The sequence below is a fragment of the Hipposideros armiger genome, unplaced genomic scaffold, assembly GCF_001890085.2.
Source record: "Hipposideros armiger isolate ML-2016 unplaced genomic scaffold, ASM189008v1 scaffold_155, whole genome shotgun sequence".
NCBI lineage: Eukaryota > Metazoa > Chordata > Mammalia > Chiroptera > Hipposideridae > Hipposideros > Hipposideros armiger.
The window spans coordinates 2407071-2431800 of record NW_017731505.1 but is presented as its reverse complement, the minus strand read 5'-3'; the positions used below and the strand labels follow the sequence as shown (position 1 = coordinate 2431800).

The 24730-nt window shown below is 40.3% G+C and overlaps 1 protein-coding gene across 7 annotated transcripts in view; it reads right to left on the bottom strand.

The window, feature by feature from the left end:
- Positions 1–24730, bottom strand: part of MID1 (midline 1) — a 332661-nt gene that overhangs the window by 12075 nt on the left and 295856 nt on the right. For all 7 annotated transcript variants that reach the window (XM_019651230.1, XM_019651228.1, XM_019651229.1 and 4 more), the window contains exons 5-7: positions 20493–20641; positions 14287–14414; positions 9323–9466 (exon numbers count right to left, since the gene is read on the bottom strand). In XM_019651230.1, coding sequence (XP_019506775.1) covers positions 9323–9466; positions 14287–14414; positions 20493–20641 — 421 coding nt within the window. The remainder of the gene's footprint in view (positions 1–9322; positions 9467–14286; positions 14415–20492; positions 20642–24730) is intronic.

Sequence of the window (24730 nt, the reverse complement as noted above, 5' to 3'; positions counted from 1 at the left end):
AAAAGGACAGCAACTTGTCTGTTCCCCTTCCCCCCAATTCCCCAGCACTGTTCCCATCCCCCCAATTCCCCAATAAAAATCTTTAAAAAAAATGACAAGGTGCCAGTTGTAAGAGTAGGCATTCCAAGGCCTTGAGAGCTCCTGTTGCCCCCTTCTGCCTCTGCCATTGCCATGGGGAGAACATTCCCTGGATAGTCTGCTCATCCCAACAAGATAAAAGACACAGGGAACAGATCTACTGCCCAGATAACGCCCAGTCAGTGAAGGAGTGAGGCCAGCAGAGACTGGCCAACTCCACACCAACTTCAGACAGGCGAGCTAAGAAAATGATCATCAGTGTTGTTTGTGATTCAGTATTAGTATGGCCGTAGTTATCTGATTTAGGAGACATATTCCAAAGAAAACCCTGGAGAAGCTCAGGGCCCAGCATGGGTCTTAGAAAAGCGTCAATAGGGATTTTGATCAGCTGCATCACTAGCGTGGCTGGTTTCAGAGTAGAGTGGGGCTGCTACTCTGGCTACATTCTGCAGGATGTGGGTTGGGGAGCAGGCTGAGAATTTATGATGCTTGGAAGAACATGCAGGAAACCTGTTTTGTTTTGCAGCTGGCTGATGCTGAAAACATCTCTTTGGTATTGGGCCCAACTCTCTTCTCTTACCCATCAATCTCCACTGGAATAGAACTTTTCCCCAGCTCCCTGGTGACTGGGCTGTCATGAAGTTTCCTGACTCTGGTGAATTTCCTTCACCAGTTCTTGGTAGAGGCCAGGCCCTCCACTTCCGGAGGGGCTCTAAACTCACTTCCCCCTCCTTCCCTTTCAGTGGATTTGCAAGTCAAAGGGTTAGTTCTTTTGATCTTGAGGCAACTTATACCTTACCATACTCTTAAGAAGCAGTCCCTTAATCTTTCTTTCCTCTCACCTCTTTGAGAATCTAATAAAACATTTCTGTAGAAAGTTCACGTATGTATATCCATACCAATCCACAAATATTTGCATAGCATTTCAAGGTAGTCACACCCCATGAAGTCTGTCTTTGAATCCTAAATACTTGCTCCAACTTTTGAGTTAAACATTGTTCATAGTAGTCTCACAGTTGATAAGAGCTTAAAAGTATTTTGTCAGCTAGGAAAATTCACCTCATAATATTTGTATTTTGGGTGCACAGTATTTTCAGACGCACTTCCGTGAGTCTTTAAAACCTATACGACTTTGGGAATTTCCTATCACCTCTTTACATTTTTACCCGGAAACATTTTCACCAGGAGGGCTGCCAGATGACAAAGCCAGCATAAAGCAAGGAAATAATGTGACTCATAGAAGAGGTTGTGTTTATGTGTTTGTGTGTGTGTGTGTGTGTGTGTGTTCATGTTTGGAGATAGAGCAGAGCAACTAAGGCACCAACCACCCCCCACTCTATCCCCAGTTTCCCCAACTCTTAGCTCTCTGTTTTCCTACAATTTGTCACTTGTGTGAGACCCAGGAAAACGTCCACAAATAGTTTAGTAACACGGGGCTCCCCCTACTGCATATCTCCTTACCTTCTTGAACGTGGCTGTAATAAACTCAGTACTTCTGGATAGTGCCCCAGCCAAAACAACCAAAAAGAAGGGTTATTTTGAACTCTGAGCCCCAAGAATCCTATAACTCACTTTAGGTATTTAATAATATTACAGTAGTAACAAAACAAAAACAGTGAGCTTTTCTATCACCTAGGATAATCCACTCATATTCCTAGATCTTTGTCAACAGCAGTCAGGCATGAATGAAAACAATAACAGCATTCAGTAGAATCAATGATAATCCGATCAATGTCACTGTGTTTACACTGTTCCTGTTTAATTGCATATGTTACAGTAAAATGACTATTGTGGTCAAAGAAAGCAAATGTAAAAATGTTTCAATAAACTTTACATCACTGTACAACCCCAAAGCTGGATTTAATGTGGTGGGGGAATGCTTTCAGCAACATCATAAAGCAGATGTCTGGAATTGTGCAAACTACAACTTGGCCTACAATCCAAAGTCTTAACCCAACAAAAAAGACTTCATGTTTCAGGAACATTTTCCAGACAAAAAAGGGACCCTGACTATCCTGATTAGTTTGAAGAGGCCACTAATTTTTTCCTTGAATATTAAGAGAACAAAATGTTTATGAAGTAGTAAAATTTCATTGGATGGCTTTACATGGGGACAATCTACTTTCATGAATACTAACAACTATTACTGTTTAGGCTTAACTTTATATTATTACTGTTGCCAGGGTAATAATTGAGGAGTTGATTAAAAATGCCAAGAAAGCAACATCAACCATTTTCTTTTGGGGGCTGGAGTAAGTGGGGTGCCTTGGAGTACATCATTATTGCGTTGCTAATGTTGGTCTTGCGCCAGCACCACTTAACTTCTTGCATATGGCGCCAAACGCAGACTTTTCTGCCTCGATATCCCACTGTGTCGGGACTATTGACCAGGTTTTATTCATCTCTTTATGAAACACCCACTAACTATCCTGACTGAAACTTCACTTTTCTCCAAATTAGTTTTCAATCATCTCTGAGGGTAGTCCAACATTCACCTTCTCCAATTCAGCTTGAAGTATTAAAACAACAATGGAACTTGGAAGATAATTAGTCCATAATGAAACTTAATTGAGTTTTTCAATTTTGTACACTTTTTTTCTCATTCACAATGGGTCAGAAGCATTTCCCTACATAATGCTGCTCATTACAAGATCCTAATTACATTTGGGATTTCATGGCCTTGCATAACAACTGTCATCTCGCCGTAAAACATTATGTGTAAAACATTGTACAACATGGACACCCTTTGGAGAGGCTGCACACCAGCTTCTAACATCCTTTGTCTAACAAATTGGCCAGGAGTGAACATTCTTTTCCTTTTTATCTATAAAAAAGTATATGTCTAAGAACATTCATGAATGTTTTCAAAATGACTAAAATAAATTACATACAGATAATTCTTTGCCATGAAGGCTTGAAGAAATGAATCTTTTGACTTTTGCTGACAATAAAAATAGGCTGCTGGTACAAGGCCCCAATTTAAGATTTTAAATGACGTGTTAAAAGTAGTTTCAGAAAGAAAAAAACATGAAACAACATTGTAAAACTAAATACATATCTATTTGTTAAAAAGAAATTCATTAACATCTATAATCATGAGTGTTAATAAAAATGAAAAAGAAAAAACTAGTAATGTTGTTAATCTTGCCATTTGAATGTATGAATTTGATTATGGGGAACCTTTTTCTAAAATTAAAAGGCTCTATAGATGTAATTCTCTTTCACTAAAGTCAGTTGAGGGCAATTAACTAGAATTTATTGTGACAAGTGAAGGAACCATGAACTAGAGACAGTAGATTTCCTAGTGGCATAAAGAGCGACAGCCAGTGTTTGAGCATTTTCTCTTCTAATTTGCAGTAGAGTTAAACTAGTAGATCTTGTCCTTCAATATAAGATCTGCAAGGGCTATTCCTCCAAATGACAGGACAGATGGACAAACAACATTCAAGGAAGGCCTTTCGCATGAAGATTGTGTAAAATGCTATCATGTAGATAATCCTGGCAAATTACACGATTGACCTTTATCATATGACAAAAAATATCAGCCTTTAAAAAATGCAACAGGGTGAGTATGGTCTGCATTTATTTTTGTAGGAATAATAACTTTCCATATCTATGTGCGACCACTGCAGCAAACACAGTGCTAAGGCCTTTACTTTTGACATCTTAACTATGGGAGGTTAAAACATTACCTCTCCGTATAGATGAGAAAACAGATTCAGAGGACATTAAATAATTTGCCCAAAATTACACAGCTAGTGATGTCCGAAGTTGGGATTCAAATCCCGGTCTCCCTCAGTCACTACAAATATGTATAATATTGAAGAAGAAAATAATTTGAAAATGCTTGCATCTCAGTTACCTTTTCATCTAAATTCTTTCCTTGTTGCAATTTGATCCTGTAGGTATCAGGACATTACTGCATTGGTTTAATGGACATTAAGGAGATGAACAAATCCCGATGCTAACAGGCTGACAAGAGCACCCCAATTAGATGAGCACCTGCAGTTTTACTGTTTTCCATCCGTCCTGGGAGAATGGGCCTTTCTGGCACCTGTGCATTAAATAAGGCAAGTCCATAATCTCCATTAAGCCATTTGCATTTATTTTCCTGTAGCAACTGTTTTCCGAGAACAAAACACCTTCTCTGGAATCAGCCAGCATAAAGTTCTGAGTTCATTATGCTCAGCAGTGTTACTGTAGTTAGATTTCTGTAGGCATGGCCCTTTCTCATCTATTGCATTTTTGAATCTTGTTTTGGTATTATTTTCCATGCCTACTGCATGGAAGTCAAGTTAGTCACATTTAGCCAGCTGAGAAACTCTAAGTTTCAAGCAATAGATATCCTTCTTAATTGGGGTGTTGGGGTGAAGAGCTGGTATTCAGTTAGGGTTCTGGCTCCACTTCCTTACTCCTCCCTGTATCCACTCCCTTTGCCATGTAACCTTGCAGGCTCTGTCATTCTAACTCTGGGCTCATTCTTGGACTTGCTTGGTCAATGGCATGTCAGCTAACATGACAAAGACAGGGGCTTAAAAAGCAGGTGTGCAACTGGGCCTGCCCTTCCTCCTTCACCTCTGCGATCACCAGAACATTCTTGAGCTTGATTGCAGGAGAGAGCTGTGCCGCAGTCGAGTCACCCCAGTTATCAGCCTGATGTGTGAGGGAGCCTAACCAAGATCAGCAAGACCTCCTTGCTGACCCCTAGCTGATTCCAGATGCACAAACAATAAATGTTTACTGTTCTATGTTACTTAGGTTCTGTGGTTGTTGGCTATTTGGCAAAAGCCAACTGAGACAGGGCCCACCAGTCCAGGCCAAGGCTATATGTACTGTCCAAATTCCCATGATTATTTGGTTCAAGAAATTTCAGGAGAGATAACCATATGCGGTGGAATCACACTTGGGTGGCCCCCATGATTCCCACTCCATACTATTCATAACTTTGTGTAATCCCCTCTCCTTGAGTGTAGATAGGACCTGTGACTTGCTTCTAACAGAATATGGCAAAGGACAAAGGTCTTATTATCTTTATCATTCCTGTGATATTACATTATATGGCCAAAGTGAAGGGAGTATTCAGGTGTAACTAAGGTCCCTAATCAGTTGACTTTGAGTTAATCAAAAGGGAGATTATTCTGGGTGGGTCTGACCTAATCAGGTGAGCCCTTTAAAGGAGGGTTTAGAGGTGAAGGAAAGACTTGAAGAGTGAGCTGCTGTGAATTCCATAGCCATAATGAAATAAATTTTGACAATGACCTGAGGGAGCTAGGAAGTGGATTCTTCATTAACTGGGCCTCCAGATGAAAATGTGGCCCAGTCAATACCTTGACTTCAGCCTTATGGACCCTAAGAAGAGGACCCAGTTAAACTGCCCAGAACCTTGACCCATGGAAACTGTGAAATAATAAATGGGTGTTGTTTTAAGTGGCTAAGTTTTGGCGAATTTCTTACATAGCAGCTGATATAATTTTTCCTGAACCAAGCAAAAATTATTTCAGAGAAATATAACATGACTTATGTGGGCCAAGAAGCATCCTTTAGATATAAAATGACTCCAAATGTTTCTTTTTCTGGTTACATTATTCACTCAACAACAGGTGTTGCTTCTTTCATTCCTCTGTGTGTTTTCAGAAACCATCTCTCTTTTTTTTGAGTCTGACACAATGCTTATTGATCCCAGTTCACTTTTTACAATGAATCATCCCTCCATTTTTGTTGTGTTGTTTTTTTTTTCCCATCGGAGCCATCCTGCCACCTGTTGGCAGCTCAGCAACAGCTCAGCTCGGGCAGGGCATCGAACCGCTGTTGCTCAGAGCTCACACTCTTGAGCAAGCTCTTAACCAATTGAGCCACTCGGCCGGCCCTCATCCCTCCATTTTTGTACGTGATCTTCTCAGACCTTCATGCTCTCCTTTTCTCTGACTGCTTTGCAATTTCTGACCATCTTTTGAATTTCATCTTTTTCAAATGAATGTTTGATAAAATCTGGTTCCGTTTACCCAGTATGCTAGTAATATCCATCCCACAACACTGAGGAAGTAATTCCTTAAGTGAAGCAAAAAGAAATTAATTATACTTGCTTCTTTTTGTTGTATTGTTCCTTCTATGCTACATAGTATAGTAATGTGTGTGTTAGTGTGTTCAGTTATATTCTCAGTATTTAGAATGTAATCATGTAAATGCTATTTGTTTAACCTTGCTCTAAATCAGGGTTTCTCAACCTCAGCACTACTGACATTTTGGGGCAGATAATTCTCTGTTGTGTGTGCGTGTGTGTGTGACGTTCCTGTGCATTGTGGGATATTTCCCATCATCCCTACTCTCTACCCCACTAGATGTAGTAGCACCTCCTCCCCTCAGTTTTGAGAACCAAAACTGTCTCCAGACATTATCAAATATTCTCTGGGGGCAAAATTGCCCTCAATTGATAATTTTGAGTGAAGGAGTGACTATTTAGTATGATATTAGTGATTATAATTTGTATTTCAGGTTTGTGGTAAAGCATAATTGAGGTTTGAAAATCTTGCTAGACTTTAACTTCATGGTAAGTTTATGGTATATGTATCCTAGATCTGTGAAATATAAGCTCATACAGCTGGAAAAATGCATTTAAAAATCATGTCACCGCTCTGAAGGGAAATTTGGCAATGTCAACCAAAATTAAAGTGCAAATAATCTCTGTCCTAACAATTCCATCTCCAGAGATCAATTTATAGATGTAATTCTCCATGTGTGAAAGAAGAGATATTCAAGTATGCTCACTGAGGCATAGTTTATAAGGGCAAAAGACTGGAAACAAACTAAATACACATCAATAGAAGATAAGATAAATAAATTAAGGTATATCCTTACAATAGGATACTATACTGCCTCAAAAAGGAATGAAGTAGTTCTTTATTTGTGCTAAAATAGAATAGTCTCTCAGTATGACATTCAGTGAAAAAAAGCAATGTAAAGAATTGTGTATGGCAATGCTACCTTTTGTGCTCCTAAAAATGTATACATGTGTGTGTGAGTGTATGTGTATCTGTGACTATAAATAGACTATCAGGAGAGGTGCATGAGAAATGGAATTGGTGCAGTGGGTAACTCTGGAACCCAGGTGGCTGGTATATTAAAAACATCCAATTTTCACTGTGTACATTTTATACATCATTAGTATTTGTGCATTACTTCTATAATAAAATGAAAGATTTCAGAGAATTAGTACTTCTTCATGAGTTGTAGCAGGGCATGTAGAACTGGGGATAAGAAATGACACCAGAAGGATCCAAAATCCTGGAAGGAGGGCGAAATGCTACCTAACCATGGCTGTTCCTGTGCTTCTCAGACTTGCCCCCACAGCACTTCAAATATCTGAGGACAGTAATGATGTTTCCTGGGGCTATGGGCCAGAGGTAGAGAAGGTGTTCTGGCATTATCCTCTCCTTTCCTTCTCCATTCTAGTGCCATTTGCAGGTCCTGGCTATCTTTGCCTCTGTGAATTACTACGAATCTCCTAGTTCATGTCTCTGCTTCTAGCCTTGCCCTGTATTATTCCATCCTCCACAGTGCGGCCGGAGTCAGCTACTAATTGTACATATGGTCACACTACTGCTCTGCAAGACTCCCAAGCCCACAGGGTAAAATCCAAATGTGGTGTGGCCTGGGTGGACCTCCATGGTCTAGCTCATCTGTGGATTGGGATGAAGTGACTGATGATTAAGAGCATGTGTCTTCTTGAATTAGATGAACTCTCTCAATATGCCCTGCCATTGCATCTCTATAAGTTTGCTTATGGTGACATAGCTGTGTGGTATCCCCCTAACTTGCTGATATTTACCCACTCTCTTTCAAGACTTACTTTAACCATCACTTCCCCCAAGACCTTTTTGTTGCACCCACCATTTCTGCCCCCTCTACATTTCCTACCTACTCAGGCAGCTTACCAAAGCTGTTCTCAATGTTTCCCTTTTTTCCTCCTTTCAATCCAAAATTACACATTCTTGGAAAATGGTAAGATTTTAATAAAAGCTTCCAAGGCAGGCCAATTGGGGTGCAGGAGGGCAGGGTGTTGGGGAGGGGAAGCTGGCAAAAGGGGATATAAGGAAGGCAGGGGGAACTATTTGTTGGTATGGGTCATTTAAACTTTAGTCACTTAGAAGCAGGGTCTTTCTGCACATTTTTAAAAATTAATCCTAAATCAAATTTCTATTTTAAGCACCACGTGCCTCAAATTTACTTGTGCTACGAAAGAACAGTGTAGTTAAGAGATAAAAGGTTAATACAATAAAAGCACATTGATATGGATTTATTGAAAACATTTCTTTGTTGAAAAGTGACTGCCATTCTATTCTGTTCTACTTTGACATATTTTCATTTGCTAAATAAGTTTCAAACTTGCTTCCTTGAAAAGCCATTTAAACTGGTCCTGTGCCATTTACTCAACTGAATTTAAAGAACTCTAGGGATAGAGAGGAGTGCTTTCTCTGTTACCATCTCTATGGCCAGCTACTGCTGCTATTTGAGATCATTGCATTGTCTCTGATACCAAATAGCTCATGGGACCCAGCGAGAGACGGGCCTCTCTGTGTTTCAAGTAAGGTCTGAAATTCTTCTCCGGCACGGGCCAATTACTAACATTCTAAATGATGGCCCTGCTCATCTCTGAATGGGACCATGTATTTGGTGTTCTTTGGCTATTCATTTTATTAAATCCTTTTTTAAAAAATTGTGAAATAACACTCAGAAAAGTACAGAAAATTAAATGTAGATACAATGACTAGACCATGTAACTCCTACCCAAAAAGTGTTAACCCCATGAACCACCATATACTTCTTCCCGATGGTGCCACTCCCTCCCATCCCAGAGGTAGCCATCATCCTGACTTTTACTTACAGTTTTTACATCTATGTATGCATCTATAAATGAAAGTTTATTTTTATCTTTAAGTGATGAATATATAAATGGACTCATACCATATACATTCTTTTGTTTCTTGCTTCTATCTCTTAGCAATATGTTTGTAAGATTCATTTACATGGTTTGCTAAGGATCATTAATTTTCATCACTATTTGGCCACTTATTTTTACTAGTATAGTACAAGTGAGTACTATCATCTTCTTGGATAGAAAGGACAAACCAATAAATATTATGCATTATTTCCTTCCTTGTTTTCTCTTAATGTTTAAGTTCAGAAATGAATTTCTATCTGAAAATAGTCACCAGACAGAGAAACAGATAGGGTGTGCCATACTCACTAACAACATTGGCTTGTCCGGTGAATATGGTGTACTGGAGCTCGTAGGACACCACACTGAATTCATCATCAGAGGTCCAGTGAACAGTGATGGTGTCATAGGAAGCCGTGCAGAGCTCTTCTCTAATTGTAGGAGGGTTGGGAGCTGTGGGCATCAAGAATGTTCATCAACAAAAAAGCAGACACCTCTGGCATACATTTCAGAGATGTTTGACAGTCAAAGCAGGCCTTTCTAAACAGGTCCATGAGGACTACTATCCTAGAGGTGGTGATCCCAATCCAAACAACATTTGGTTGGCTTGTTATCACTGTGATTTTTGACGGGTAGTGTGACTTCAGCCTGCCAGTATGGACTTATCTCTATTTATCCTGAAAGCATATTTAGGAGGTTAAACAAATAATACTCTCTCTTCCATGAAAGGAAACATGTTAAACAAAAAGTAAACATGATAAACTTTTGTATTTCATCCACATTGAGGGGATGGCAAGCCTTTTTGGTAAAGGGCTAGATGGTAAATATTTTAGGCTTTGTGGGCTCCATTGCAACAACTTAACTCTGCCTTGGCATCATGAAAGCAGCCAGAGACAATTTGTACTCAAATGGACATGGCCAGGTTCCAGTCAAACCTTATTTACGAAAACAAGTGAGGGCGCGAGGTGGCCTGTAAGCCAAAGTCTGCCAATCAGTGAGCTACATGATGCCATAAATTTTTTTAATTTTAAATTGCACCCAATTGGAAAAATTCTGTTTTTTTTTAATCCCATGATAAATCAGCCAAATAACTGTTCGAAATTTTTCTTTCATTAGATGTTTTGATGCCTTATAAAAAATATTAGCATGGCCTTATTTTCTTCTCATTTTTCAATTTGTAGGTAATATTTCAAATTAAGAAGAACATGATTAACAACCCATCATATCTAAGAAGTCCATTTTCCTTCCCCAAGGAAAACATGATTCCCTGGCATTTGGTTAACTTTATTGCTGGAGAAGCTGCTGTTTTATGTCTTGAACACATTCTAGAGCAGGGAAGTCTAAATCCTACCAAAACAATGATTTTAAGTTGATTTCTATTGGATTGATTTCAGTAACCGGTTTTATGAGAACAGTTTGCGAGCAAGAGAAAGACGAGGCAGTGAGTGCTTTGCACTAGCAATAATACTTTTGATCAGGGCCTGGCAAGCTATGGCTCTGGGCCAAATCTGGCCCACTGCCTCTTTTTGTAAATAAAGTTTTATTGGAACACAGCCAGGCTCATTCATTTATGTACTGTCATTGACTGCTTTTGTACAACAGCAGAGCTGAGTAGTTGTGACCGTATGTCCTGCACAGCCTAAAGATCTACCACCTGGCCCTTTACAGTCAAAGTTTGCCAACCCTTGGGTTTAGAAAATCGATCCAGGCCTTTATTTCCACTCTCTGCTCACCAGAACCTAACTTCAAAAGGAGAAACATATCTGTATTCTACAGGTTAGTAACAACATTTGCCTACACTATTGCAGAGCTCCTTCCTGCTTTAAACTTTGATTAGGATTCATGAGTCCTAAACAAACCCAAAGAGGGGGAAAGCTTATGAAAATGGTAACCTTAAAACTCTGATTATTTTAGTATCCTTCCCTTTGCCACCTGAAAACATATAGGCAGGATAAGTATCATACGAAGCAAGTCACTTTTGTGTCTGTTGTATAAGGTCAATTAGCCCCACTTTGTCTATTGGTTATTGAATACCTACATGTGGCAGGCACTGCATTAAGTTGTGCATTGTAATAGGGGGTCTCTACAGAGCCCTCAGAGAATTCTTTCTGGAATATGTATTTATACATCTGCCTCCTGAAGTAGCCACATGCAAGATTTAGTGTCATGTGCTGACTTGGATGTGGATGAATCAGTGACACCAAGCAGGAGATGCATTCCGTGGGGGAGGCCCAGCTGCATCGTAAAACATGCTTATTTTCTGTGTGGTCCCCGTTAGTGTGGGGTCATCCTGCATGGATCAGTGGAGAAACACTTCTTCTCCCATCATCTAAATAGTTCATTGAATTATTTCTGCATCAATCATTGTGGAAAGATTTTGTTCTTTATGTATTGCAATATATTATTAAATATAAAGAAAACTTAGGTTCAAAATAGGCAAGTAGCTGTGAGACACATGGCAGTAGCTGCAATCAGGGGAGAAATGTCACCTCTCCAGGTTATTAACTTGACATACCACTTAGCGGCATGTCATAGGGAAAAAAAATCTCGTTTTTACAGCCAGGCAGGCTAACCCTGTTTTGATTATAAACCCAATGGGTTTGTCCTGAAAAGTCAATACACAATTTACTGTAAATGAGAACAGCAGCATGCTGCCAATTTCAATATTCATGGAATGAGTACCAGAATTGTTATTTTCTTGCCTCTGTCATAAATAGGACACACGGATTGGTGGTCTAATACTCCACAAACAGTTCATTTCCTGCTTACAAATGTCTGATAAACTATTTGGACTTGGCAATATCAGCCAAGCATCGTATGTTATGGCCAGGATCGATGTTATGTCTAGAAATGGGTCAAATTTGTATTTGAGGTTGACAGCTAAGAAGGCATAATAGCAGGTACCCCATATGGTCTATAGTTTGGCATAAACAGCCATCGGGATGATGTATGGTGTTCACGTTACCAGTCAGTGCAAACTACTTTTGCAATTTCCCCTTTAATCAGTACTTCGGCCTCCACATGGAGATGAGAATGGACATACATCATTGAAATACCATTAAACAATTATTGGGAAATGGGGTGGGAGGACATATTCCTGTCAACAAGACACCAACTTTGTACAGAATGGCCACGTGCCCAGCCAAACATTTTTTTTCAGTCTTTTCTGCCCTTGGGCATGACCTTGTGACATGGATCTGGCCCAGAAGACACAAGTGGAAGTTTGCTAGATGGGTCTTTGGAGCAAGCCTTTTGTTTTCCTGATAAACAAAGACAAACTTGGCTGACAGCTCTCTGTCACCATTTCCCCTCTGCCCCTCTCCTTTTGTCTATAACTTGAGTATAATGTTTGGAGGTGGTGTAGTCATGTCGTGATCATGTGGCCCAAAGGCAACACAATGAACATGGCAGAGTAGAAAAAGAGAAAGTCCCTGGGGTCTGAGTCATCACTGTCCCATTGCCCACCCCTGGATCACATGCCTCTGTTCTCCTGTTTCATGATATCAACACGCCTTCATGGGTTTAGTCACTGCTCATTGGCTTTTCTGTTGTTGCAACCATTCTCCTTCCCAAATGATATAAGGAAAAAGATTTTTAAAAGGGTACCATCATAAAAAAGCAGTTCAGTCAGAAAAAGTCTAGACCTGCACTGTCTGATACAGTAGCCACGAACCACTATGTGGCTCTTTAAATTTCAATTACATTTAATCAAAGTTAAACAAAAATAAAAACTCACTAGCCACATGTCAAGTTTTCCATAGCTGTATGTGGCTAGCAGCTACCATATTGGAGAGTACAGATACAGAATGTTTGTATTATCGCAGAAAGTGCTATTGGGTTGTGTTAATGTAGATAAATCTCAGAGTTAAGAGCTTAAAAAGGAGGGCAGTATATTCATAAATATTTGAGAATAAGTTTGGTTCTTCATGGTGAATGCTTTGTGAGTAAATTTCTTTCCTCCTTAGTAGGACTTGTATAGCTTGAAAGAAGAATTACATAAGATAAGTTTGGGGGATGACTTGCCTCTCTTGTTAATACAGAAAGGCTAAAAACAGTACCTTGTGTCCTTGCAAAGAAAAAGAAAACTGAGCTTCTGGGTATACAATGCTCCCTGAATATAGAACTCCTTGCTTTCTATCTACAAACTATAAAAACAAACAGCACACAATGCTCCCTCTCTCTCTTGCTCCACCTATCCCAACCACTCTTGCACAAACACACACACAAAGAATTCGAGCTGAGAAGCTGATGCTGTGCTCAGTTAGGGATGTGGTCTCTTGAGGACTACAAGTCCTAAATTCAGTGCACATCTGGCTTCACTGTATATATGGCGCCTTCCTGAAGTCACAGGCACCGGTGGCTTTGGCTAACACAAATAAGGTCATATAAACAGTCCACATTCTACCAGCAAATGATTTCGGTTCCCACTTTCGAGGTTATCAGCAAAGAAAAATTTGGAAGCATGGTTAGAAATAGGAGTAGCCCAAGGTTTTCTTTTATCACTGTTGTTTTTGTTTTTTAAGCTTGGCTCCCTCCCCCCACCCCTCAAAAAAATGCCTATCAAAAAGCACAGGATTAAAACATGGCACCAGGAATTCAAATGTGATTTTGGGGATGTTTGCCATGGTGACCTTTGCCAAGATGAAATTCAGTCTTTTACTAGAAAGAGCAGAGGTCTTTGGAGTCTGTGCAGATCTGAGACAAAAGGGCTTGGCTCAGGTCTGTACTTCTGCCACTCCCTAGGTATCTGACCTCCATCCAGCAAGATGGATGACCTTCATCATTTGCAAAATGAGGATTATAATACTTTACCTCAGTTTGAAATTGTGAAGATTAAACAAGGTTACAAATACAAAGACCCGGAGCAGGGTACACACCCAGTCAAAGTTAGCTGCCATTTTTTTCTCTGCCAAGGCACTGTGAGACTCAGATGCCTTGGTGACATGAAATGGAAAAGAGCCACGCTGCCCTATGTGTCTGCCTGATGGCCAACAGAGCTATTATTTGTGTTACCCACACTCTGAGAGTGAGGGGGAATGGTAGTAAGTATGCTTTTAATGATCCAGATACTCTTTTTTCCTGTGCCCCCAATTTAGTCCTGGGCTGTGTTATTTTGGTTGAAGCAAAAGAGTGCCAGACAATATTTACAGGGATATTAGACTCCATTCCTAAATCAGAAGCCGACATCTCTGGCTTTTATGAAATTGATCTGGTGGCAAAGTATTTGTATCACTGAATATACACAATATCAAAGGAAACACAAAAGACAATACCTGTAAGATAATCCAGACATTCGAGCAATTTCTTCTCTCGGGAAAAATCTAAGGCAAAAGTATCAAATGTGTCGTTGAGGTTGATTTCAGGAATTAGGACCTGGGATGAAGCAGTTGCCATGGAGACTCTGTAATTTAAACAAAACAACTTTTTAGAAATGTCAAGATGGCTTTCAGCATACCTGCATAGGAATAAAACCATACAAAGAAAACAAAGATCATCAAAAAATCAGTGCTGTTTTTACACATGAGCTTAAAAAGAATGTCAGAGTAGCACACCACAGCAACACAATGCAAATGAATTCGAGCTTAAAGAAAAGGCAAAGGGATTGGAAAAACAGCAGAATGGCTTCCCTCTTCCCTTTTACTATTGGAAAAAAATTCCCCACGGAGGCGAAAGAATATTCATATTTCATGTTGCTGTGTATTTAACAGCCTGGCCCCATCACATCTAACCCAAGCGAGAAGCACATAGCTCCAGGCATTTCTTCACACATCTGTCTGGGAAACTGTTTGTTCCTTTCAGACTCCACCCTGCTCCACTTCAAAGAGGAGCCTCCAAAACTCCGAACTGCATAAAAGGCAAAGTGAAGATTAAAAAAGAATGTTTCCAGATATTGGATTAGTTTAATCAATTACTAGCCTCTCTCTAAAATAAACATTAAAAAAGGAGTTGTGTCTGGCTTGTTTTCATTCTCCTTGTATTCATTTTCTTGCACCATATTCCCAGCAGATGCCATGGAAAATATTCATAAGCTTTCTCACAAATCCTCCCAATGGATGCACCATTTCTCCTCTTCATTTAGGGTTGCTAGTTAGAGTTGTCATTTATAAACCATAACACAAGGTACTGGTAAGGAGCAATCTCTTGCTATAGACTCTCGAATTAATTTGAAAGTTCAGTTATTAATAGGAGAACATTTTGATTAATTAAAAAGTGCAAGTGATTATCTTAAAAACAAGAAAACTGTGGCATTTCTGAGCATATCAAACTAGGCTAGACTTATAATCTTGTTTATTTTCATATTTCGTTAAGTTCAGTAAACACTACCAAGGACTTACTATGTGTAGGGTACTGTGTAGGCCATTGGGAATTTCTGAGCAAGGAAATAACTTTGAAATGATTTAGCTCTAGCTCTAGTTGCTTATTTTCTAATTAAGGGCATTGATGCTCATTTTTACAAGGCCACAAAGCTAGCTGGCAGCAACCAGGAGGAGTATTCTAGCTCTGTACTATTCCATTAAATCTAGAAAAATGTGAAACCTGGTTATGCCAAGAGATATATCTCCTCTTGCACTTCCTATGGCTCTTTGGATTTTATAAAGATAATATATCCTGGCTACAAAAATTACACTTGGGGGTATATCTGTACAATGGAATATTCATCTATGAACAGGAATGAAGAAGCATTGGTACATGCTACGTGAATGAACCTTGAATGCCTTATGCTATGTGAAAGAAGACAGACACAAAAGGCCACACATTTTATGATCTATTTGTATGAACTGTCCAGAATAGGCAAATTCCTAGAGACAGACTGGGGCTCGGGGAGAGGGCAATGGAGAGTGACTGCATAATGGGTGCGGGGTGATGAAAATCTTTTGGAACTAGATAGAGGTAGTCATTACACAACATTGTGAATGTGCTGAATGCCACTGAGTTGTATACATTAAAATGGTTAATTTTATGTTATGCGAATTTTACCTCAATAAAAAACTTACACCTGTGAAATGCTCAAAATCCTTAAAGTTTCTATAATGGCCATTTCTGGCGCATTTTCAGTGCTGTATAGGAGAGAAAGTAGAGAGGATAATTAACAGTATAATAATCGGAATAATATTGGGATCCATAGATTAAAGTTTAAAGAGGCAGAAAGTCTGGAAAGAGAAGTTTCAAGTGTTTGAATGAGAGTGGAGAATCTAGATTCACCACCTGACCCTTTCCCCAAGAAACAATGAATAGAAGAGTTGTGATTCTGTTGGCTAAATATTGCACCCCAAGGAATTGGGCTAATTATCATGACTAACAACTGCCAATTTAAACTGATGGATAAAGGGATGGTTGCTAGGCATTTTTCACTGATGGTGGAATTGTACTTAAAAAATGCTTTCCTTATGACCCACAAATACAACAACTCCTTAAAACTCAGAACGATCCTAGGATTATTCAACAAATATTTCCTAAACCCTTAAAGTATACCATGTACTGAAGAGCCTAAAATATTTGCATCAATGCAGAAAAGTTAAAAGAAATGCCAGAGTGCTATGTGAACGCCTCAAATAAAAATATCCAAGTGAAACACCAATCAATTCTGTTCCATAATGTCCAGTCAGAGAATTGCAATGAGTTACTCTGGAACAAGCGCCTAACTTTCTGTTTTCTTTTTTTTTAAAGTTTTTTTTTATTGGGGAATTAGGGGGAAGGAAACAGCGCTGGGGAATGGGGGAAGGGGAACAGACAAGTTGTTGTCCTTTTGTTCTTCTGTCTAGTTGTGGAGGACGTTGCTTCACTGGCCCAAGTTGGCACCATCATTGCACTCTTCCCGGGCGAGGCAGATCAGTCGCTGGCTTATGGACGGTCACTCACGGCGGCTGCTGGCCGCTCACTGCGGCTGCTGGCTACACACGGTAGCCCATGGCAACCCACTGTAGTGGGGGCTGCAGCCTACGCTGTTGCTGGCGACTCACGGCAGCCCAGCTCCAGGTTGAGCTGTTGTTCAGCATCTTAGCTGTGGAGGGCAGTGTCACTGGCCCTCATATGTGGGATCCGAACTGGGGCCCTCTGGCGTCCCAAGCCAGTTCTTAACCATTGCGCCCTCGGCCGGCCCACAAGCGCCTAACTTTCGATTGCATTTCTTTGCCGTGCACACGCGGCACAGGTCTTGACTGCTCTGAACAGATAAGCTTGCTTTAGCACTCCCTCCGTCCAGTGGCAGAAGCCTCTGTTCAGGCTCATCCAAAAGAGATTGAATTCCCAAGTCTCTCCATGGCCCACCAACAATTAAATAAAACATGCCTTAGTCAAGCGACACTGTTAAAAATGCCTGCCATTTTGATGGCGGGAACTTTGTGGAGTGGGAATGGAAAGGACGAAAGTTCCTAAGCCTGGGAGGCAGAGACTGACAGCAAGACTCTATGGAGATTACTGCAGCTTTTAACACCAACACATTTTTTGACGGAAAGATATTTATCTTTGGCTACAATTTCAAATTCTTAATTGGAGTGACAGGCAAGGGGAGATCTGCCAAATTCAACATTTTAGGCCATGTTTTTATTCCCCAAATCCTTGTTACCCATCTTCTGGCCTTTCAGATAAGTTGCCAAAATCCACCTGGGCCATCGGTGTTATGACACTTTCTCAATTCCTTGCATTCACACTCATGTCGGTGGTGTGTGTGTGTTTGTGCACGAGTGCGCGCATGCTGGAGTGTGTGTGTACTGAGCTCTCAACATATTGGGGCAAATAACGGCATTGTGTCTCAGTTTGAGGCTCAAGAGGGTGAGCTGCACATTACTCCCTCTTTCTATTTCTAGTTTGATGCCCCTAATCTCCATGACAGTTGCTAGCAGCAAATGGGGTCAGTTTTCCAGAAGGTGGATAAGTCTAGAGCTGTACTGCTCACAGGGTTTCTGCTAAACAGCCAACCCTGCCCACCTAATATCCTCCGCCCCTGCCTGAGCCCTGCCAATGGCACTTAAATGGGACTCTCTCAGGTGGGCGGTAGACAGTGTACATCATCATGGGAAAGCCTGGTGAGGTCTCACAGAAACACAATGTGGTTTACTTTGGTCAGCTCAGAATTTTCCAAATGCATTTGGCTCTGGAATCTTGTTTTAATACCAATTACCACCCTTCAGAGCACACCTCAAAAACCATTCATCAGATGTGCTTTAATGCTTGGAATCAAGCGAAATCTTTCCAGAGCTGACAACTGGAGTTCTTGGCTTTGTATTCTGGGAAAGTCTGATGGATCCTTGAATTGCATGTTTTGGTGAGGGACAGAGGAGTCATTTTGTGGAGCTCTAAAAATGGATCCTGTTCAGAGGGAATTTTTCTTTTACCATCCTCTTGACGCAGATAATTTGCTACTAAAAGTGATTTTAATTTTTGATTTCTCATAAGTAGTAGGTCAACTTATGCTTGGATTTAGTGAAGAGTTTTGTTTCTGTAATGTAATTTCATAAAAATGTGTAGGCCATCGCACCAAGAACTATACATTAGTGAGGCCTGAGAACATACTATACTATCCAATGCATTTGTAGAAAGAGAAATTAGTCATGTTTCCATTCTTGGTGAGACGGGCTTGTTATAGGTAGAGGTGAATGGGGCTAGATGTGACCCACTAGATCTGAGGGAGAGCACATGTGGGCATTCATGCGTTTGTGTTATACTGCAAATGTAGGTCTTCTTTCAGAATGTTCTATCTTAACTGTTATGGGGCCACATTCTCTCCTCTTGCTAAGTGGGAATTTTTTCATTGTTATACATGATCGAATTTTTAGGGAATGATGAAAAAAATGCAGCTCATAGTAGCCACTTCATCTGGACATCTCATGATTTATAGTAGGAGAAAAGTACTCTTGGATCCCAGTCGGAAACCATGACATAAGTGTAAACGTTGTCTCGTAGAATGTCCAGGGTATACTAGAGTACTAGTGCTGTCTGTAATTTTTAGCTTTCGGATGAATATGAAGCAATAGGATACAGTCCAGATGAGAGCAGCGAAGACAATTAAATACTTGGAAACTAAGAGTCATGAGGAAAGAAAATGACTTCACTTACAGAAGTGGGAGATCATTTTAAGGATATAAAAGGGATGGTAACCAGCTCTTATCTATGTGTCATGGAGGAGATAAGTATCTAACCAGTCGTAGAAGGAAATTTTTTCAAATATAAGAAATAACACAATGAAGCTGGTTGGATACTAGACCAGAGTTGTAAAAATACTGCATACTACTCTCATTCAAAGAACAGTGAAAATGAAAATATCAATGCCTACATCTATGCAGTATTTTGAGAATTAGCACAGTGTCCAATACAAGCAAGCACTCAATAAATGTTAGTTTTCTTTCTCCTTCCTTGATGAAGTTCAAGTCCTAAGATTGTACTTTTTCTCTTAGGCCAGGGGTTGGCAAAGTATGGCCCATGGGCCAAATCTGGCCTCCTGCCTGTTTGTTTGCAAATGGTTTTTCTGGAACACAGCCATGTTCATTTGTTTCTGTATCATCTATATAGGCTGTTGTAGAGCTACAATGGTAGAGTTGAGTAGTTGTGACTGAGACCTTATAATTGGCAAAATTGAAAATATTTACTCTTTGGTCCTTTCCAGAAAAAGTTTGCAGACTCCTGCTCTAGGAGAAAGCCCAGCATGAATGAGCTGTCTGGGGCCTATAGGCTTCTATTATTCCTTTGGATAAGGGGCACTGACTCTGAAGACAAAAAGTCAAGGCCATTGGCATTGACTGGAGATGTCATTTAGGTGGTGTTAGGTGCCTATCTTTGGCTCCACCTGAATTGCTATAGGTGTCTGTATCAGTGAAGACCAGTAATTTGTATGCCAATCAAGTGTGGGTACTAAAGGAGCACTCACCTTGGCAGTTTTACCTCCGGGCTGACCATTCAAATAACATCATTTTTCTGTTCCCTATCCTAGAATAAAGGGTATTTTTAAAAAAGGAGGTGAAGTTGACAGTTTGGTCCTTTCTCTCCCACATTAGTTGGCCTTGACCTTTTCAGGAAAGGTGAAGCTTCTCAACTAGATAAAAACAGGTCTGAAAGAGAACAACACCTGGACCATTTTCCTTTAGTAGATGAGCCCGAGATAGAAGAAAAGAGTCCCTTTTATGTTTTTGCCTTCTTTTTGATTCTTTGCTATCAAGTGTATGATAAGATCAGGTCTGAGAGTCACAATACATGCTGTTTTTGTGACATCATAAGCTTTCCTCCCCTAAAAGCAGGCTGATTTTATTCTTCCTAACTGGCAGACTCTTGTTTCAAAGGCCTTGAACTCCAGGCTGCTGCTGAAGAGGCTCTGACATGTCAAAGGGAAGCATCCTCGGCTGGAACAAAGCAAGTCAAAGCACCTATTCTCTCTGGTACTCAGCCTTGAAAATGAAAACAAAAGCAAAGCGAGGGCAAGGCCAACCAATCACACCCGACACAGGAGCCCAGCAGCTGAGAACTTCCCAGCAGCCCCTGCACTCACCTCTCAGTGATATTCTTAGCAGTCTGTAGGAACCGCGCATGGTCATTCTCCTTGAGAGAGTGTTCCGCTTGGGAGATGAGTGATGCCGACCGCTCAATGCATTGTTTGCAGTTTGCAATCTGCTGAGCCAGCTTGCGAAGCCTCATCACCTTGAACAGAAGCATGGAGATGGTTACATGGGTGGGTTCGCTTCGTGAAAATGCATCAGGCTGGACCCTTCTGATGTGTGCATTTTGTTGGACGTAAGTCGTCCTTCAATAAAAGTTCAAAAAGTAGGCAGAGCGAGATATTGAAATATGGAAATCCCAGTTATAGGACTTTTGTCTTAGATATTCTTTATCTCCTTGGAGAAGTGTTGCTAATTTGTTTTATGAGGAAACACTGAATTGCGAATTGCTTCCCTGCTGATGGGGAAAAAGGTGTTGCCTGGTGGTAAGTTACAGAGGGTCATCAGACCTCTTCCCTTGACTATCACACACAATTACTGTAAGGCTGCAGGGCACCCTGGAACTCTACCTCAGTTTTTCAGCTGTGCCATCAAGAAAGTAAAACATCTCTACAGGCGCAAATGTGTGGCTTAAGTAAAAACCATTTTCTAAAAAGTTCTTTGCAATCCATGTAATAAAATTGTGATATAAAAACATTAGGTATTACTATTTCCCACACTATCTAAAACTCACGTGTTAAATTAACAGACAGGGAGCATTTTTTCCATTGATTAATATTTTTCCTGTTGAGCAGATGAGAGAAAGCCAAAAAAAGCACAGCTGGGCCATTTCCCTTCACTGGGAACGTCATTTCCAGGCACTTTGTGCTTACTTGATAACTAAGAACTATTTTGATAAGCATTTCCCAGTCGGGATAAAAACACATGTTTGGTTCCAACCTCCATTCCAATTCCTGATTCTGTCTTGCTTGAAAACGGCCCTCAAACGTAATTGACCATAACCTCTAGGGCAAGCCAAGATAAGTCCATGGTAACCCACTTGACCGTTTGCTCTGGTGTTTGAAATGTGCTGTGAGATGAAGCCCTCTGGCCAGAAGCCAAGATAAAATTAGACTGCTAATTGGAATTGCCGTGCGCCTAGTGCCCCCATCCACACAGCCTGGGACAGGTCTTGGCCAGCTTTATGATCATTCTGGAATGGAAAACAGCCCTGGCTGAAAGGGTAGGGAGGAGGCCAGTTAATCTGTCTTACAGACAAGGCTGGCTCAGGCTCCCTCCAGAATTCCTGCTAACTCCAAGAAATTCCTTCTTTCTCCAAGTCATCATTATCATCCCCATGCAACTCTAATCGAAGAAAAGGAAGGAAGGAGATGTCAGAGCTTGAGGCCTCTGAGGAACGTCCAATTCCAGCTCTGTCGTACTACAGCAAACAAAGGAAATAAATGCTGAATCGACAGGCAGCAGCCACAAAATTTCAGCCAAGAGTGAGAAAAATTCTTGAAAGTAGAGTTAGAGAATGAAGTGTCAAACTTGGGGGCAAACAGTATGTGATCTTAAGCCTGGTAAAAGACTTAACTCATTGTAATTACAGTGGCCATCTGTGGCAGATTAACGGTGTGCATTAGTTGAATAAAATAACACTTATTTTACCCCAAATAGAATTTAGCTTCTAACATCATTATAGCCAGAGGTAAAGCTAAGAAAGGTAGAGTCCAATTCAAGATATTCGAACACATCCATAAGAATTTGTCAGAGAAAGGAAAAATAACTTAGAATCCCTATAACAAACCAAGTGAATGGAATATTAATCATACAACATAAAGAACACTTTCAATTACATGGCAAAATTGAAGATGTTTAATACAATTCTAACAAAAGACAAATAAGGTCAAAATATTCCCTTCAAATAACTTCATGTCAATCACTTATCCTTTCAGTATGTGTCCTAGTGACCGCATTGATTACAAATGTAACAATGCTTGAACTCCATTTTCTTCTTTCTTTTCTTCTATCATGATACTGGAAATTAAAAGTGACATAAGAGGAAAAGAAAAAAAAAGCCCTAAATCATGCATAAATCGAAGCAAACCAAAATGAGAACCTGAGAGCCCCCTTTGAAAATGTGGGAAAGTTTTACAGAAAATAATTGTTGGCATACATTTAATTTTAGTTCAGTGCACAATTCCATTTGATATACCAGACAGGAGCTTTTAACCCTGGTATGCACAAGAATCAGCTGGGGGGATCTTTTTAAAAACAAAACTAGTTGTTTGGGGTCACTCTGCAATATCCTAGGTGAGGAGCTGTAACTGGCAGAGCAGCAGGGATAGGTGTTTTAACAATCAATGACTGGTTTTTGATCTGTAGGTGATGAATCATTAGTATGGTCAGGATTAACATTTATAGAACTAAATAGGAGAGGAGAGCAGAAGAGAGATTAGCAGAGTGCATTCCTGGTACAAAGGGCAAGTTATGTTTTGTGAGACTCTCTGTGTGTGTGTGTGTGTGTGTGTGTGTGTGTGTGTGTATCTGTGCTGAATTTGATGTCATATGTATTTCCTACTGTGGGTTTCAGGTAAAAAAAGAAAAAGAAAAACACTGCTCTAAGTTAGGTGTTCACAAACTATGGCCTGTGGGCCATATCCAGCACACAACCTGTTTTTGTGTAAATAAAGTTTTATTGGCACATTAGCCACAGTAATTCATTTATGAATCACCTATAACTGTTTTCACACTACAACCTTGAGCAGAAGTGAGCTGTTGCAACAGAGACCATATGGCAAAGCCTAAAATATTTATTATCTGGCCCAGCCCTTTATAGAAGTTTGCCGACTTAAATGATTCTGATCAGATGGCCTTGATTTGAACCAAACTCTGTGAAACACCAACCTATGTGGTACAATATTTCAGAATCAGACACTGAGCATTTAGCATAATACTAATTTCTTCATTAGATAACATTTTTAATGCATTATTTTTAAACTCTGATGAGATGAATAAAATTTGATTTTTTAAAAACAAATAAGTAGATACTGACACATAAGAAGATTCTCTATACTCGTATGTAAGTGCTACTGCCACAGGGGACATTTTTCTGAGTCAGTACTACTCTTGTCCTTCGGGGAATGTGATTGCCACATGGTAATTTTTGGAATCCACTCCATACTCATCATGGAAATATTCTGTCTGTTGGAATCTCCTTTTAGTGGACCTATTTATATCATTTTATTTGCTGTTTACACATGCTTTTAAAAGTGGCCCTTTATTTTTCTTTAAATGCATTTTAAATGTTTTCATATAGATGTAGGACTCTCACTTCAAAATTGCTGTGTCCAAACAATTGATCCTCAATTAACAGAAGTATCTGAATTGACAATGAGGCCTGAACTCAGCATTTCTATAAGGCTATATAGAAAAGCCTAAACACTTAGTCCAAGTTAACTATCTTATATTTTGGAGATTTAGAGTACATAAAAGCAGTGAAGAGAAGGGCCCTTTTTCTCATTAGCTGTGGCCTTCTACCACAGATCTGTCTGAACATAAAATGCATAATTTGCTTAATCTGGAGTTTGCCATCAGCTTCTCTTGTGTTGACATGAAATTTATCCCCTACTACTGAAGAAATACGACAACTGTTGCCCAGGGAGGCTCTGCAGTTCATCTAAGTATAAAGGCCGTTGAGCTATTTATTTCAAAGAATGCACAATGTTCTGAGAGCAAGAATGACCAGCATGTACTCATGTGTAACAACATCACCTACAAGCCAAGCTCCCCCGTGAGAGGATTTGAGGTGAGCTGGTTCCAACTGGGTCTAATGGCCTTGTGATTGGCACCAGAGATGGAAGGAGACAAAGTAGATGAAATTTCATGAAGTAGATGAAATTCACTTTTGTGGTCTCCACGATTATACCAGTCCTTCCTCCTAGCCTCCCACTTCCAAGTGCTGGTCCGAGGGCCCCACTGTCATTTCTCTGTCCAGTCACCACCCTAGCCATCCTCATTGGGCACCAAGCCCATACTTGCCCTCCCTGCCCAGCATCTCAGATTCAGGGTGTTGGCAGCCATGCTCTTCTTTTCTTCAAAAGGCATCTCTGACACCACAGGTCCTGCCCAGGGACTCAGCCACTGTGAATTCTGGGGCCTGGGATCAACTAGTCCTAGGTCATGTGACAAAGTAGTAACTCAGGAAAAAGCTGAGGGCCGGCCGAGTGGCGCGATGGTTAAGAACTGGCTTGGGACACCAGAGGGCCCCGGTTCGGATCCCACATATGAGGGCCAGTGACACTGCCCT